Source organism: Haliaeetus leucocephalus, unplaced genomic scaffold (assembly GCF_000737465.1).
Source record: "Haliaeetus leucocephalus isolate CR32 unplaced genomic scaffold, Haliaeetus_leucocephalus-4.0 Scaffold598, whole genome shotgun sequence".
In the NCBI taxonomy this organism is placed as follows: Eukaryota; Metazoa; Chordata; class Aves; order Accipitriformes; family Accipitridae; genus Haliaeetus; species Haliaeetus leucocephalus.
Genome location: NW_010973034.1, coordinates 6304311 through 6320673, shown reverse-complemented (window position 1 = coordinate 6320673; position 16363 = coordinate 6304311). Strand labels below are relative to the sequence as shown.

General features: G+C 39.8%; 1 protein-coding gene across 7 annotated transcripts in view; it reads right to left on the bottom strand.

Annotated features, from left to right (window-relative positions):
• Window positions 1-16363, bottom strand: part of SSBP2 (single-stranded DNA binding protein 2) — a 168489-nt gene that overhangs the window by 138455 nt on the left and 13671 nt on the right. For 6 of the 7 annotated variants that reach the window (XR_775054.1, XM_010578059.1, XM_010578064.1 and 3 more), the window contains exon 2: window positions 1925-1997. Coding sequence is in view for 6 of the 7 variants with exons in the window: in XM_010578059.1 (XP_010576361.1) it covers window positions 1925-1997 (73 nt within the window). In the remaining variant the exon portion in view is untranslated. Of the gene's footprint in view, window positions 1-1924; window positions 1998-7316; window positions 7369-16363 lie in introns of those variants that run through there. The other variant, XM_010578060.1, reaches the window with a different exon arrangement.

The window sequence follows — 16363 nt, the reverse complement described above, 5'->3', positions numbered from 1 at the left end:
ATCACAGAACAGCTCAGGTTGGAAGGGACCTAAAAAGATCATCTAGTACAGTCTTTCATGGGAAAGGGAGCCTAGATGAGATTAGCTAGCACCCTGTCGAGTTGCATCTTGAAAACCTCCAGTGATGGGGACTCTACCATGTCCCTGAGAAGGTTGTTCCAGCGAATGATTGTTCTCACTGTAATTAAAAAAAAAAAAAATAAAATTTCTTTCTTGTATGAAGATGAAAACCCTCCCTGTGCAACCTGTACCCATTGCCCCTTGTCTTTTCCATGTGACTTCATATGAAAAGAGAGCTTCTATCCATTTTGTAGCCACCCTTTAAGTACTGGAACACTGTGATGAGGTCCCCCCAAGCCTTCTCTTCCCCAGAGAGTAAAGACCTAACTCCTTCAGTCTTTCCTCATACCCAGGGCAGGTTCTCCAGCCCTTTAACTTGTGGATCAGTTCTATGAAATTCAAACTAGACACAAAGCATTACAAAAATATAGGAATGCTTAGGACAACCATCTCTAAGTCATCTAGTAGCAGACTGGATTCCATGATATCCAACTTAAATTTTCCTTTTCTCAATTTTGTTCCATTATTCTTAGCCATCTTCCCTGGTAGATCTTTAAGGAAGGGCTCTTAACCTTTGTCATTTATACATACTTAGACACCACTAACTGTCTATAGTATAACTACAGTTATAACTGTCTATAATATAACTATACTGTCCAAGCTGTATAGCTCAGGCAATCTATGCATGCTTACTTCTTTTACACCCCAACGCTCAGTATTAGAGTTATTCTCAACTACTTAATCTTTAAGAAAATCCACCCAAACTATTCTGCAGGTGCAGACTGCCAGGGCAGAGAGAGCATTCAGCCCAAACAGCCATGCTTTTTAAGGAGGGACCAAACCAATACAAATTTCCTCCCGTGCCACCTGGGTGTGTCCTACACCTGAAGTACTCTCACAACAAGCTCGCCGCAACAGGGTGGTTGCTTCTTAACAGCCATGAGCCAGACAAGGATGACAACACATGGAAAACTGTAACTTTCATTAGATCACAAATTCACTAGAAGACTTCTTTGTGCTTCTCTCAACTGATATTCTCTTGTTTTCACCCTGTATGCCAATACTCACTAACAAAAACAGCTGACTTGCATAGGGTACAGAGTCCTCACTTCTGCCCACTATACAACTATTATTATTATCTTAAATGTTCTCGTCAAAGAAAGATTAAAAACAATAATAAATCCAAAAGACCTCAACATGTTTGGCATACAGGTCTTTTTGTATCCCAGAGTAAATGTAAAATGCTAAGGTGACATAATTTACTTCAATCTTCAGAAGATGTATACAAAGTCTTTGAAAGACTATGAAAAAAGTAACTATTGTGGAAAAGTAAAAATGCCATTAGCAGTTGAAAGTGTTTAAGAAACAAGACCTAAATGGTTGTAGTCATAAGTGATTCACCAGATTAAAAGTGGTTAGAAGTATGGTAAGAATACACAGACAGATCAGCAGTGCTTAAGAGAATGGGAATTGCAAGTGTATGACAGTAGGATGTGAAATACACGATCACTGTCTATTTTGGAAGGGTACATCATTCACAATCAGAGATATCAACAATAAGTTAGAAGGCCATCAAAAAAAGAGTACTGTTGATAGGTTCTTTAACATGCACATTTATTACAGAAAATAGCTTAATCTTTCCCCAATGTAGCCGCAAATCACAGAACAGGGCTAACAAAAATAGTTATGCAAAGGCATGTTAAATGACATGGCAAACTGGCTTCCACAGAATCAGAAATCCGTGCTGATCAATGTAAACAGATATTCAAGGTTGTCACTACTGTTTATTCTAGACCAACATGTATTTATTTCACTTGCACACACTGGAAAGTTGTGTAAGGAAAAAAAGGATAGGGAAACATACCTCTGATAAAAACGTCTGGGCTGATTTCTGTGCTCCTACATGGAGCAGATATTCATATACATACAGTGCTAATCTGAAACATAAACAGAAAGGACAATATTTAGTGTTGTGCACTTGTTTGCTTCTCTTCTTTAGAAACAAAGGATTATCAGAAGTTTGAGATGCACTCTATTGACTTTCACAAACCACTATATACTCAACATGTCAAATCTATTACCTATACCAGAATTTTTAAATTAGACATGTAGGTCAATCTGAGCAGAGGTCTTTAAATAGTAGTTAATTAAATATTATTAAACCCCCAAATTACTTAATGTCAACATTTTAAATTATATTTGGACAAGCCCAGGGAACTAACAACTGACCTACTGCTGCTCTATATTTGCCCACTCTCTACCATCTTTACTGAAATATGATATATTCATACAGCAACACCAATTTTTTTTTTCCAGATCAAATTTTTTTACATGTGGAATGTGTCAAGCTGTTAGCACACTTGAACAATAGCCTATGTTTATTCAAAGAACATGCAAACTTCAGGCTGCATCAGGAAAAGTAACACTAGCATCCATCCACAGCATGCAGTACAACCACATGTCTCAAGTGAAGCACAAACAGATTTTTAGATTCATTCAAACTTGTGCATCTAGGAGGGCCGATGACAACAGAGCTACAAAGGACTGTCACAGCTCCCAAAGGAACTTCCCCAAAAATGATCTTCAGCACCCAGGCACATTTCCAACTAAGTCCAAAGAGCTAGAACAAAGCTGCAGAAAAAGGATTCATTCCCTGAATGACTACCCACCACAACTTGGGCTGGGAAGCCCTGTTCAGTAGCCCAAGAACAGAGGAGCACTAACAACAACCAATTTCTACTGATAGAGGCTATGTAAACTAGATTTGAATTAGAAAACCAAAGAAGTAACATTTCCTATTCCTCAGCTGACTCTCCAGAGAGGCTCCTGCCTGTCTGCATGTTTCAAGTCTTTCAAAATGAAATCTCATTTAAAAGAATGATTTAATAATAATGCTTGGAAATTGTCTATAAAACATTTCAGTCCGAGAAAAGAAAGTCAGGCTGTGCATGTTTTAAACTTGCTAATTTAACTGGGTTTAAGGAGCAAAATGTATTGCATGCAGTTCATGATACACCGCTATTCTTACTTGAAACATTTTACTATTCATATTAAAAAATATGTAGTTTAACTAAACAAAGTAGAGAGGCGGAGAATATCTATTTTCCTGTTGCTGTTCAAAATGTTACACAATATTATATGCAAAACTGTCATCATGGCACTGACAAGAGTAGTAATTATTGCAGTAATCTATTAAGTGGGAAATTTTAAAATCTAGGAGAGGCATTCCACTAAAACTGTTTTCACTGGTTGTTTATACTTTGTACAGGCAGCACACACAGTACTTTACACTCCCTCTCCAACTTCAAAAGCAAAAATGTACTTTTGTCCTCACATTAAAAAAAAAAAACCAAACTGATATTCAAGTATGTGACTGGTTTCTGTCTGAACCTTGAGAAGGGTAGTATTCACTTTTTAACTCCAGTATTTTACAAAACAGCTATTTATTAGTTTGTATTGTGCCATATCAACAAATGCAGAGCTCAGTGTGCTAAGCAGAAAACACTTGGTCCTTCTAATAAAGCGCAGTACAATTGATCCAGTGCTCAACTGCAAAGCAGCTCAGAGAGGACACAGTGATATGGTTCTGTAAGTACTGTGAGGAAAGTGAGAGGATCACATACTCTCTAGCCTCTCATCCTGAAAATACAACTGCATCTGTCAAAAAAAAAAAAAAGTCACATGTTGTTGACTTAATTCTTCCCAGTTCAACTATCATTCAATTTTTAAGCAATAAATGGTTGTAGACAAAATCTAACATCTAAGAAAGATGTAAAAGGCAGAGAGGAAGCACTTTCTACAACAGCCAAGATGACTCAAATACCCAGTAGCACTTTAAAGCAACTCATTTGTCTTCCGAGATTCCCTTTTTTGTTCTTACCAAAACATGAAACTTGCAGTCCGGATAAAAGGACTTGTGTGATCATATCCTTTCTACCCCAAAAAGGAAAGCAAAACAGCACAAAACCCAGGAGTTTATTGCAGGTGCACCACCTTCATAAGTCCGCCATCCGCTGAAAGCTTTAGCAAATACTGCACCATGATACCCAAATTGACAGTGCAATACTTTAATATCAAGACAGATTTGTGAGTCTCATCTCAGGACTCCTGGAGTCTACCTACAAAACACAGCACACGCAGCCGTGCTCCAGCACAAGTCAACATTGCTACCCTGTGCCCACCTTTGTTGGTCCAAAAAATCCAAGATATTTCAACACTGCAAAAAAGACAACCCTAAAACTTTGACTTAAACACATGGAATGTGCTAATTAAGTGTAATTAAAACTGTAACAACATCTGCAACTCTTTGACATGCATTATTACATCTTGGTCTAAATGTACTAGCAGTGAAATGAAATGGTGCAACAACCATGTTTATTAAGTGTGGGGGTAAACATGGCAGATTTCAGGAAAAGAATAAATATTCCAGGTTTTAGGCTTCCAAGCTGATCCACCTGTGGTAAATTAAGAGTGGGACCATGCTGGCAAGGGGACTGCCTGGCTCCTGTGACAGGAAAGCCAGGGCCACCTTCCACAAACAGATGTGAGACAGAAAGCACAACACAAAATAACCTGACTGGGTCTTATTAGATCTAAATCGCTGGTCCATCCCTAGTTATTACGCTGTCAGGAAGTCTTCACAGAAGGTAACAATGTTATAGCTTCATTCAGAAATAAATGCATTTACCACAGAGATCAAAAGAAAGATATTAATGTTAGCCTGCGTTAGTTGCAGCGAAAGGATCAATGGAAACTGATGCTCTGAGGAAAGACAGCAAAGTAACCCAAAAAAGATGGAACACTCTGTAACAAGGAGGATTAGCAGATATACAAACTTTAACTACAGCATAAGACCAGAATAAGATAAAAATCAGGCTACAGTCCAAGTGTGTAAAATCAACAAATGAATCAATTATTTAACATCTCAGCAGAAGACTAAGAAAATAACAGTGAGGTGGTCTTCAACACCAAAGGACTTGGGTTTGAAGTGGCATTTTAAAAGACAGTTTTTAGTCATTAAACTGGTGTGAGAAACTGTGTAAAAGCATCAAGGAGACATATGTTAGATTTTCACATTTGCATACTTGTTGACATCCCATGAGTAATCTGAGGAAAAAATATTTCCAATCAATTTATGACAAAGCTGCAGTAATTTTTGTTAAAGACATGCCATAGGCCAGAGTTCCCCCCTTCCCACCAAGACAATTTAATCACACATTCATCTATGGCCTAATGATACAGTCACACTAGCAAAAAAAGTTACTGTCTAGCTCTTACTGCTGCAGTGCTCTTTTTGCTAAGCTGGTGTGTTTTGCCTGAAGCTTCTGCTGTAATTGGACAACATCTACTGAACTCCAAAGAGAAGAACCATTTAAGTGGTTCTAGCCAACCAGTTATCAGAGTATTACCAGGAAACAAACAGTAATCACTCTAACTGTGCTATGGAAATGACCTTCTTGCATGGTAAGGTAGAAAGACACAATTAGCTTAATGAGAACTTACAACTAAAGCTTTGCAGCAGTATGTCCAGTGATGAAAACTAGGTGGCAAACTTCCCCAATTCCAAGTCAAAAGATTAAGACAACACCTAACTTTCCATAAAAGGCAGTGAAAACCTGAAAGCACCAGGCAGATGTTCACCTTATCTGGTTTTGGTATCTAACTTAGGTGCTCTGTCTCACACACCCTGCACCACCCCGGCAAGCTTCATTGACTATATGTAGGGTACTCAACTGGCTGTTTCAGATGAACATATGCCTACAGAAGAAGGACTCAAGTTATTATCACAAAGACTTTCAGGAAATAAGTTGTCCATAAAAGGTAAAGCAGTAGTATCTTTGTTTCGTTCCATAAGAAGATGCATACCGAGAAAGTTTCCGTCTCTCAGTCTAAGACTGAACTTCAAGCACCAAGTTTGGTTTATTGTTATTTCTAAGGAGACAAAGAACAAAAGGAGAATGGCCACATTTTTTCATGAAGGCCAAAAGCTGTACTTAGGAGAGTAAGGAATTGCAATAAATTAGCTTCTGCTTTCTCTTGAAAGCTGCCCAGAAAACCTGCCAGAAGCAGGCAACTATCATAGACAGCTTCATGCAGTTGACAAAATTGTAGCTGCTTTCATTGTTTTATTAGCCACATGTCATAACTAAAAATATATATAATTTAACTGAGGGTACAGTGGTGTATAACCATTATCCAGAAAGTTTTAAAATCAATGTGATGGAGCAAGAGCCTGCAGCTCCCCAGCTTTGGCAGGGTGTCAAAACACAGTTTGGGTACTGCACCTGCCTTCTGCAGCACCAACAGTCAGCTTACCACTGTGATAAGCAACTGCTGCCTCTTCGCCAAAAATCTATGATGGTGAACGACTGCACATCACAGAAATGTCCTAGATGCTACCGTCCCCTCTGCCAGCAATAGAAATGATGCTGTTAACATCTGATGCTGGATGTTGGGAAAAAAAAAATTATCTATAATGGGAATATTCCAGATCTGAGCATCACCAAGATAAATCTAGAATTTGGGGGTTATTAAGACTTAAATTTTTTAAAACTATTCATGTATGGGAAGTCCTGCATGTGACACACCATCTATTTAACTTCTGTTTTTTTAAACAGTAATTAAAAAGCACAATGAAAACTAGTAAATCAATATTCATGCATTATTTTTAGTTCGTGTGAAGAAGAGTGAAGCAGTTGAGCAACATTTAAAAGAAGCTCCACAGAGAAGATCTTAAATGTTCCTCTGTGTTTCAGGAGACTTGCTGTATTCCAAAATCACTACTCTGACCTATACAGAGAAGCAGCTTTTTTTGTTTCCAAAAAGGTATATAGACTTCATTTCAAATCCAGAGACTCCTAGGAATCTCACTAATTTAATATCCAAAATATAAACCTCATTCTCTGAAATAAGAGAAAGTAGCACTGAATCCACATTTTAAATACAATAAAACAGCTAAAACCATCTCAAATTTGGGGTTTCTTGAACAAATTTTCTTGAATCCATCAATCCAGTACTTTAAAAACTGCTCTGAAGCTCTTGATGGCGAGCTGGTTTGGGAAGTTTCAGCAATGGCAAACTATTTTTTTTTTACAGTTTCATATTTTTAATAGACATGTATGCCAAACCTCTCTTTCTCCCCTATTTGATTGCACTGACAGTCATTTTCCTCTCTTGCCCCCTCCCCATATACTAACATAATAATATATTTTCCCTATATTTTTAATATATTTTTTCATATATACATATTTACATACCTATAATCTTTTCCCATTCATCTCATCTCAGATTTAGGCGATTCAGTCTGCCGTCAATTATCCACAGTAAGAGAGGACTGGGACAAGAGACCACAAAGGCCATGGTGGGTGCAGAAGTGCTTTGCTGCACAAAGTCAAATCCTGCAGAGTCCCCAGTGCATACTTCTACTCAGCTTCCCTGAACAGTGGGAAGATCAATTTGGATGCAGCATCAAACTAGAGCTATACCCAAGAACTGAATTATGCTTTTTTCATTTGCTTAGGCAGGTACATTATCAATGGCCTCAACATTACAGTGATTTATCTCCACACACACCCCTAGCCCATCAGCTCTGCTGGGCATGCCATTTCACCTACACATAGTTTACATACTGGTTTGCTTAGCTTGAGGCTAGCAGACTGCTCTTTTTAAAAGCCTCTAATCATGCTATTATACTGTTTTTTTTCCAGCTCAAGACATGATCTATGTTAATGTTAATGCTCTGTATCCTATCAATGAGATCAGTCTTCTTAGAAAAATGTGGGTATTAAATGAAACCCAAACACTGATCTGAGGAAACAGTATGTCCCAAAGGAGATACTCAATGTTTGCTTGGCTCTGTACACTGACTTTTCTGAGAGCTCCTATCGCAGACCTGCAAACACAGGCAGCACAAAAGTGTATGTATTCAACATTATTCATATCCGTTTACTTCCTCCTCTCTCTGTACATAGCAGAAAACATTCTCCTTGTATGCATCTAAATATTTGGGGCTTATACCCAGTGCTATAATGAATAGTGGCCTCAGTGCCTTGTATTAGGCTGATGGTACTTTCCAAATAAGCTGATCCTTCTCCTCGTTTATTCCAGTTTTACAGATCAGGGAAGCGTTCTCCTACCATGATTCTGGGCAGGTAGACTCAACTCTAGTCTCTCTTCCACTGGATTGCTTGCAAGATGTCCTGAAAATATGCCTCGTTGAGTTTGGTCACCCTCCCCTTGATTATACATACTGCTTCAAGCGTTAAAAACAGTTGTAATCTAGTAAGTGCCCTTTCACTCTAACAGTATTCGAAATAACAGCAGGGGTTTTTTCAGTTTACCCATACACTTGCAACTCACAAATTCTTTTTGTGTCCTAATTTCACATGCTTTTACTACTTAACCTCCTGTGGACTTCAAGCACTAGCATAACTATTTCCTACAACACACTAACTTGTGCACCAGTATATAACTGAACATCGAATAGGTATATGGTATCCATTCATCTTTTGAAAAAGATCAGAGATCCATGCTGTGGTGGTGTCTGCAGTCTCTCCCACAAGCACTTAATCGCGTGGTTTTACATATTCTCATCTGCTCAGGATGTCTTGGTTTGTGCTAAGATGTCACACTGCAGTGTTCTCCAGTTTAATCTGACTCTGGCTGAATTTCATATTCATTTTTGTCTCAGGTCTCAGCTTGTAGAAATTACTACAGATCCAAAGTACTGCAAAATTAAAACACTCTTCTGTAGACTCCATCTTGAATGGGATAATTTCCACTGATTTCCAAATACTTCATCAAAGGGTAGATATTCTTGATGACCTCTAAGGTTTCGAATTAAAATCTTTGTCCTTTTTGCACCTCTGTTGTGCACATATATGCCTCAAGAAGTTTTCCAGTAGAATTTCACAGGCTTCCTAGACCACGGTTAAGAAGGAAGTAAGGCTTACACACCTGAAAGTTTGTCTGTATTTTTCTAGCTATATTTGCTTGTGTAACAAGATAATATACCTTCTTGCAGACCTAATTCTCCTGGGCCACTAGATCTACAGCATTATTCCCACAATATTCCTATGTGAAAGTTGTTGAACATCTCAAATGCATCAGCAGCTGGAATCCTCAGAAATAAGACTACCTCACTTTCATTTGCAAATGAGAGAAGCAAATGAAGAGTGAAACATGCTGAAATTAAATAACTTTGTATTTTCAGTGTTTATGTAGCTTCCCAGTGCTCTGTGCCTCCAGTTTGCTCAGGTGGTGCTTACCTCTGCTTAACGGATTGTGTTTCTGTAGCCTCCTCTCCCACCTTTTTGCCTCCCCCAACCTTACGTCACCTGTCTAGAAAGCTAAACTATTTAGATGTATCATTCCTGATGTCACATTACAGACAGTTCTTTGCTCTCTATGCAGGTTGAAAGACTGTGTCCCCTTCCTTCTCCCTTGCACCCAGGGGCCAGGAAGCAGAGGCTTTCTCCACACTAGCCAAACTGATGCTGATGGAAATCTTTTGTCCTCAGGGATGAGTTTGCTGTAGCAGAGCAAGCAAGACAAGCTCTTTGGGTGCTCTGGTGACTTGCAGACCATAGGCACTAAAACGCCTTTATCATGTAATTCTCAGGGCTGTCCAATGTGAAGCCAGTCTGCTGCCTGTGTAGCCTTTGCCCTCTTTGCTTCTCCTCATCAAGGGCAAGCTGTTCACACTGAAATAGCCCAAATCCTTCCCATACAAACAGAAAAGGTTGAGTTCATCCAACCACCACTGACAATGAGGACCAAAAACATCCTCTTCTCACTACTGTCTCATTTCTTCTCCCCTTCCTAACTAAGGGATTAGAAAATTAACCCAACCAAAAGAAGTGAACAGTTTTCTGCTTGACAGGTGAGCTGAATCAGCCTGCCAAGGGCCAGAGCAGCCACACAGGAGCAGCCAGAAGCAGCAGCGCTCATTTTGGCAGTCCTGGACTGCTAACGTGGCTCTGCCTGCACCGTCAATTCCTCCAGCTGGCTAGAATCTCAAATATATATTTTATGAAAATATATACATTTTTAAGGTATAGTGTAAGCTGAGACGTTTACAAAAATACATGAGGTTCCACCTGTTCCTGATAATAAAGGTGTTAACCTTGGTCTTCCCTGCTGCTTTCAATGGGATAGTAACAGGTTTTTACATGCTATTTTTTCCCCTGGTATATAATCTGCTATAGTTAACGAGTTTAATCAATGTATCCTGCCCTGGCAGTAAGCAGAGCTAGCACCATGGAGCTATCCTGAGAGTCACCAGTAGAGAGCAAAGCACAGACACGGTTCTTAGCCAAATGCAAACTTTAAAGCTATACACATGCCACAGGATTACAAGTAGGTGGTACCTAGCTGAGCAGCTAGTATATTACACTTCTTTGTAGACTTACTTAAAATACTTGTTGCACAGGTGCCACCGAGGGGTTACCATGGTTCTGTTGTAGTAATAGCTCCACGCAGTGGACTAATATTATCTTAAAATATTACAGCTGTTCCTAAAGCAACTGCCTACCCTGGAGCAGAAAAAAATTCTGTCTACAGCAGCACCAGGAGAAGGAAGAAGCATGAATGTATACAGCCAGCTCCCCAACAATGTGTTAACTGGACGTGCAATGCCCATCAGCCCCACAAACCAAGCATCATACAACCTGATTTTCACTCATATGAAGAAAACACTATTTATGAGTATCTGGCTCGTAGAAGGACCCATGTTTTTGCTAGTAGCTTTAACTTTCTCAGGAAGTATAGTTTTAATATCTTATCAAATATGGTGGGTGGGTCCACAGCATTGAAGATTACCAGGAATCACTGCTCCTGAAACCTAAGGTCCTCTCTTCAAAGCTGTAGGGCTAGACAGCAGATGAGAATCTCATTTGTCAAAAGGTGGCATGAAGAAGTGGAAGAGGACCCCGGCCGTTACCACAGACAGGCTGGAGGGCTACTTGCAAAGTCATCAAGCTGAACCCGCCCAGCTTTTCAGCACACCTGTACAGCAACTCACAAACAAGAAAAAACTGAAGTATTTGGGTTCAGAGAGCAGCATATAACTGTGGCAGTTTCTAGCACACACAGATCTCCTCCTGTAAAAGGTTTTAGAGAGAGGACTGTTAAGTTTAGCAGCCAGATTAGATGAAACGCATCTCAGACTCGCTAGCAAAGTGTTTTCCGAATTTCATCACAAGTTTCTTGTTGGAACCAAATAGTCAAAGACTGACTGTTACTAATACTCCTGGCTGGCAGATTATCTCAACGGCAACCTGAAATAATGAACATTATCACAAAAGAATAAAACAGTAGACTTCCAGGAGCCACAACCAATCATGAAATGGAGAATTAGTCTCAAGAGGGAAGGGGAGAAAACAAGGATGAAGACACAAGCAACAAGTCACCTCATGAATCTTATGGGAATCATATGGGACGAGAAAATTGAGGATGAATTTCCCTGAGTATCTATCTAAAAAGTGAGGGTGGAAAGTAATTTGTATGACTGATTATGAAACGATAGCATTTTCTTCTAGAGACAGGAAATTCGGAAAGCATCAGAGTAGAGGCAACAGACCTCAGAATTCAAACAAATTCAGGGAATTGGTGGAAAGGGTTTATTCAAAAAAACAGATAACCTGAAGAAAGAAAGTGCAAGACAAACATCAGGTGATTCAGGCTGTATTAAAAAAACTCAATGGGAAATATCAATGGAAGACAGACAGGAAATAGTAAGAGGTTACTTTGGCTGCAGCAGAAATTCCTCACTGATCCAAGAAAAAGGTACAACAACAAAAAAGAAAGTAAAGGCTGTCCTGGTTTCAGCTGGGACAGAGTTAATTTTCTTTCTAGTAGGTGGTACAGTGTTATGTTTTGGGTTCAGTATGAGAGGAATGTTGACAACACACTGATGTTTTCAGTTAATGCCAAGTAGTGTTTATACTAAGTGACGGATTTTTCAGCTTCTGATGCCCAGCCAGCAAGAAGGATGGAGGGGCACAGCAAGCTTGGAGGGGGACATAGCCAGGGCAGCTGACCCCAACTGGCCAAAGGAATATTCCATACCATGTGACATCATGTCTAGTATATAAACTGGGGGGAGTGGGCCTGGGGGGATGGCTGCTCGGGCACTAACTGGGCATCGGTCGGCAAGTGGCGAGCAATTGCATTGTGCATCACTTGTTTTGTATGTTCCAATCCTTTTATTATTATTGTCATTTTATTGTTATTATTGTCATTATTAGTTTCTTCCTTTCTGTTCTATTAAACTGTTCTTACCTCAACCCACAAGTTTTACCTTTTCTCTTCCTATTCTCTCCCCCATCCCACTGGGTAGGGGGGGAAGTGAGTGAGTGGCTGCATGGTGCTTAGTTGCTGGCTGGGGTTAAACCACAACAAGGCATATTAACAGTATTAAGGAACAAGAGACATCATCCATGCAAGTGACAAACGCAGAAAGGCCAAAGTGCCAAATTAGTTGCAATGAGCAAGGACATTAATAAGGCAGCAAGAACGAAGCCTATACCATCAAAGAACAGGAGTTCCACTATTCAATGCAAGAAGCATGCAAAGTAAAGAGATGGTAGGGAAGTCTCAAGTCTCAGTGCATGCTTTGTTTCTACCTCTATAAAACAGCAGAAGAAAGCATTACTACTTAAATACAAAAGGAATGCACAGAGAAGGAGGAAACAACAGGTTAAAGAACAGCTTAGTAAGAGCTGTACTACAGGGGAGAGGGCTGAAGCACATTTCCTCAAGAGTGCTACAAAATGAGCCAAAATATTTTCTGAACTTCGAAGAACTGAAGAAAGTCTAGTACACATCTTTTGAAAAGAAAGTAAGAGAGGGCCCAGGGATTTGCACACCACTCAGAAATAACCCTTACCACCACAAAAATCTCACTTTTGGGGGACCAGACGAGCCACGAACATGACTTGGCTCCCCATCTTAAGAACAGATCACGTGAATTCTGCTTCAGTAAAATCCAAATCCCTTCTCTGATAGAAGAACTGGCACTGCTAGAAACAGGGAAAGCAGACCTTGACCTCAGAGTAAATCACCCTGGCCTCTGTCAAGAGAAGCATCCAGCGGCAGCCCTGGCTGCACGTTGCGGTGCCCCACGCGTGGCAGCTGTTAGGTCCCTTTTGGTGCAGCATCAAAAGAGGCTGTGACCAACCTGCTGGTACCAGGAGGTGTCCATTTGGATGTCAGCATGGAGTCAGCAGTACATTCATTACTTCTCCAATGACACTGCTGTGCAAAAGCTGGAGATGCAGGTGTGAGGGGAAAAAAATGTAAGCTTTTTCTAAAGCCCGGGCCCCTCCTCCCCCAGTTCAGAATGGCTTTCCTATATTTATGTTGGGGGCTGGGTCATTGCCTTTGAATGCCTTGTGATTCCAGAGCTGCAGATGACACAACGTCAACTCTGACAAGAACTTTTATGCAGTTCCTACATTCCTTCTGAGCCAGTCTCTCTGCAGAGGTCGTGAACGCTGCTTGCCTGCTTAACAGTGCACTGAATGGCACAGGCCCAAGCAACATCAGACAGCTGAGGCCACCAGGAAAAGCTATTCTCAAGCGTATGCTATTAGTTTCGCCTGTCTAAACTTTGGGGTCCAGTAGATGACAACTAAGCATCTGCCTGAACCATAAAGTCTCCCTTCCAAAATGGAGAGGTATGATGCTGATCCCCGGGAATAATCTCCCACTGGCTTTGAGACTGCTACTCATGATGGGTGACAAGTTCTGCACAGGGGATGAGGTGGAAGAACTAAGGGCATTTCTCTAAAAAAGAAAAACAGAACAACAGCAACCACCCCAACTAAAAGATAGTCTTTATATGTACAGGTATAAGTGTATGTACAGAAATTCTCGGCACACATAAGTTGATTCTGCAAAACTTCACGCACAATGTTCCTCCACAAATCACTAAAATTTTCACCACAGGACAACTGCACACAATTTCATATTCTCAGACCAACCAACTGCCATATGGCTGCCAGTCCTATTACACCTGTCTGCTGAATTCTCATACATCTGCCTAACCTGCTAGAAGGCTTTAAGCATTTGCCTGCTATTCTTCCCTTTGGCTGACAGAGATATGCCAAGTAGACTGCTGGAGGTATTCTCTTGCTGCTCCCCAAACTGGATCACGGCCAACAAGGATTAGCCAAGACCCCCAGCTTACTCAACATTTCCACTCAGCTACAACTCCAGATAAGCTCAAGCACCCAGCTGCAAGCTACAGTTCATGCATGACAAGTTTGCTGAGCTTCTAGTCCTCTCTCAAACTGCCCAAGGGATAGTATACTACACAAATACATGTATTTTACAACTTTACAGATAATTTGCTTAGACTCCAAACTGGAAGTTACCGGAAATATTTTCTTTTGAAATGCAGGTCATTAAAAAAAAAACCAAAACTAGTTTTAATATCCGCCCACAATTTTATAGTGAGAATACTTTCCAAACAGAAAGAATTTCATCAACAGAAGGAAGTTACTTGAAAATCAGGCTAACAAAGAGTTGCTCCACAAAAAAAAAAACAAACACCAAAAACAAAATCAGAAAATAACAACAAAAAAACCACCCAGCAACAATAAAATCTTGCAGTTTTGAAGCTAATACTCCCAAATTTTTGACTATCAGTCTAGAAAATTTTAATGCTAACTCTCCAAAAGGCTTCTGCTTGCTTTGAAAGGAAGAAACCAGATACTGGACAAAAGTGATGAAAAGTATTTGATTACTGACGGCTGCTGTTTGGTGGAAAAAGTGATACAATATTGTATTTCCTCATGATTAAAACAGGGAAAATAAGCAAACCACTTCCCGTACAAACTCTGGCTGACCACTTCTTATTTCTAAATCCAAATTTAAAGGTCATAAACATCAAAAAGAATGTAATTATACCATGTGTGGGACATAATTTAGACTGGCTGTTTTGCTCTTACAAATGCATTTCTGTACAATACAAATTCAATTCAGAAAAGGTTATCTTACATTTGGCTTACACTGGAAAACAGAAAATTCTATTTTCTCAGTTTTGTAAGTAGGTGTTATTAGAATAGTATAATCCATACTGGATTCAGGTTTTAAGTTAACTTCATAGATACTTCATAGGCAGGCAAATCAGGAAATACAGAATGTAAGTCAATGTCGTATTGCCAAGATGCAATTGCTGCAGCAGAACAATAAACAGTCAAATGAGAGACTTCAACAGGCCATGGACACATTTTAAGACGCCAGGAGTTGGCACTGGAAGGAAAAAAAAAGCAGGGGAAAAGGCAGAAAGGGGTGGGGGGAAAAGGCAGAAAGGGGTGGGGGAGTCAGAGGGAGGGGGGAAGCAAAGACGGGGGGGGAAGCGAAGACGGGGAAAAGGCAGGAAAAAATGCAGGGAAAAAAGGTAAAAAGGCAAGGAATAAAGAAAAAAAGGCAAGGAAAAAAACAAAGAAGAACAAAAATAAGAGAAAAACACAAAGGGGAAAAAACCACAAAGAAGGAAAAAAAAACCACAAAGAAGGGAAAAAAAAAACCCACAAAGAAGGGGGAAAAAAAACCCCACAGAAGGGGAAAAAAAAACCCCACAGAAGGGGAAAAAAAAACCCACAAAAAAGGGAAAAAAAAAAAAACACAAAGAAGGGGAAAAAAAAAAACACAAAAAAGGGGAAAAAAAAACCACAAAGAAAAAAAAACACAAAGAAGGGAAAAAAAACCCACAAAGAAGGGAAAAAAAACCCACAAAGAAGGGAAAAAAAACCCACAAAGAAGGGAAAAAAAAACCACAAAGAAGGGAAAAAAAACCCACAAAGAAGGAAAAAAAAAACCCACAAAGAAGGAAAAAAAAAACCACAAAGAAGGAAAAAAAAACCCAAAACACTAAGGGGGGCGGGGGGCAAAGAAAGAAAAAAAAACAAATCCAGATGGGTTCTTTGCAGTCAAACAATTTAAGCTTCCAGAAGTTACCATCAAGGCTTATGCTTCAATAAACATGCACCCCAACACTGCACACCTATTAATATAGCTGCATGAGTCCACACCCGACCCCAGCTATGGGAGCACAATTTACATCACTAATACCCTTGGGGATTACCATCAGTGGCATACCAAGCATAGCAAAGAAGTACTTAAAATTGTCAGCTTGTGACCAAAAGGAAAAAGATAGTGAAGGTGTCTTAATGGACTCAAAGGTTGACAATTTAAAAATACTGGTGAGCTCTATGCAAGAACTTTAGGCATGGAGGTAGTTTTGCTAAGGAGAGTTTCAGAAAATATTTTCCAAAATACAAACAGTGATAAAGCATTT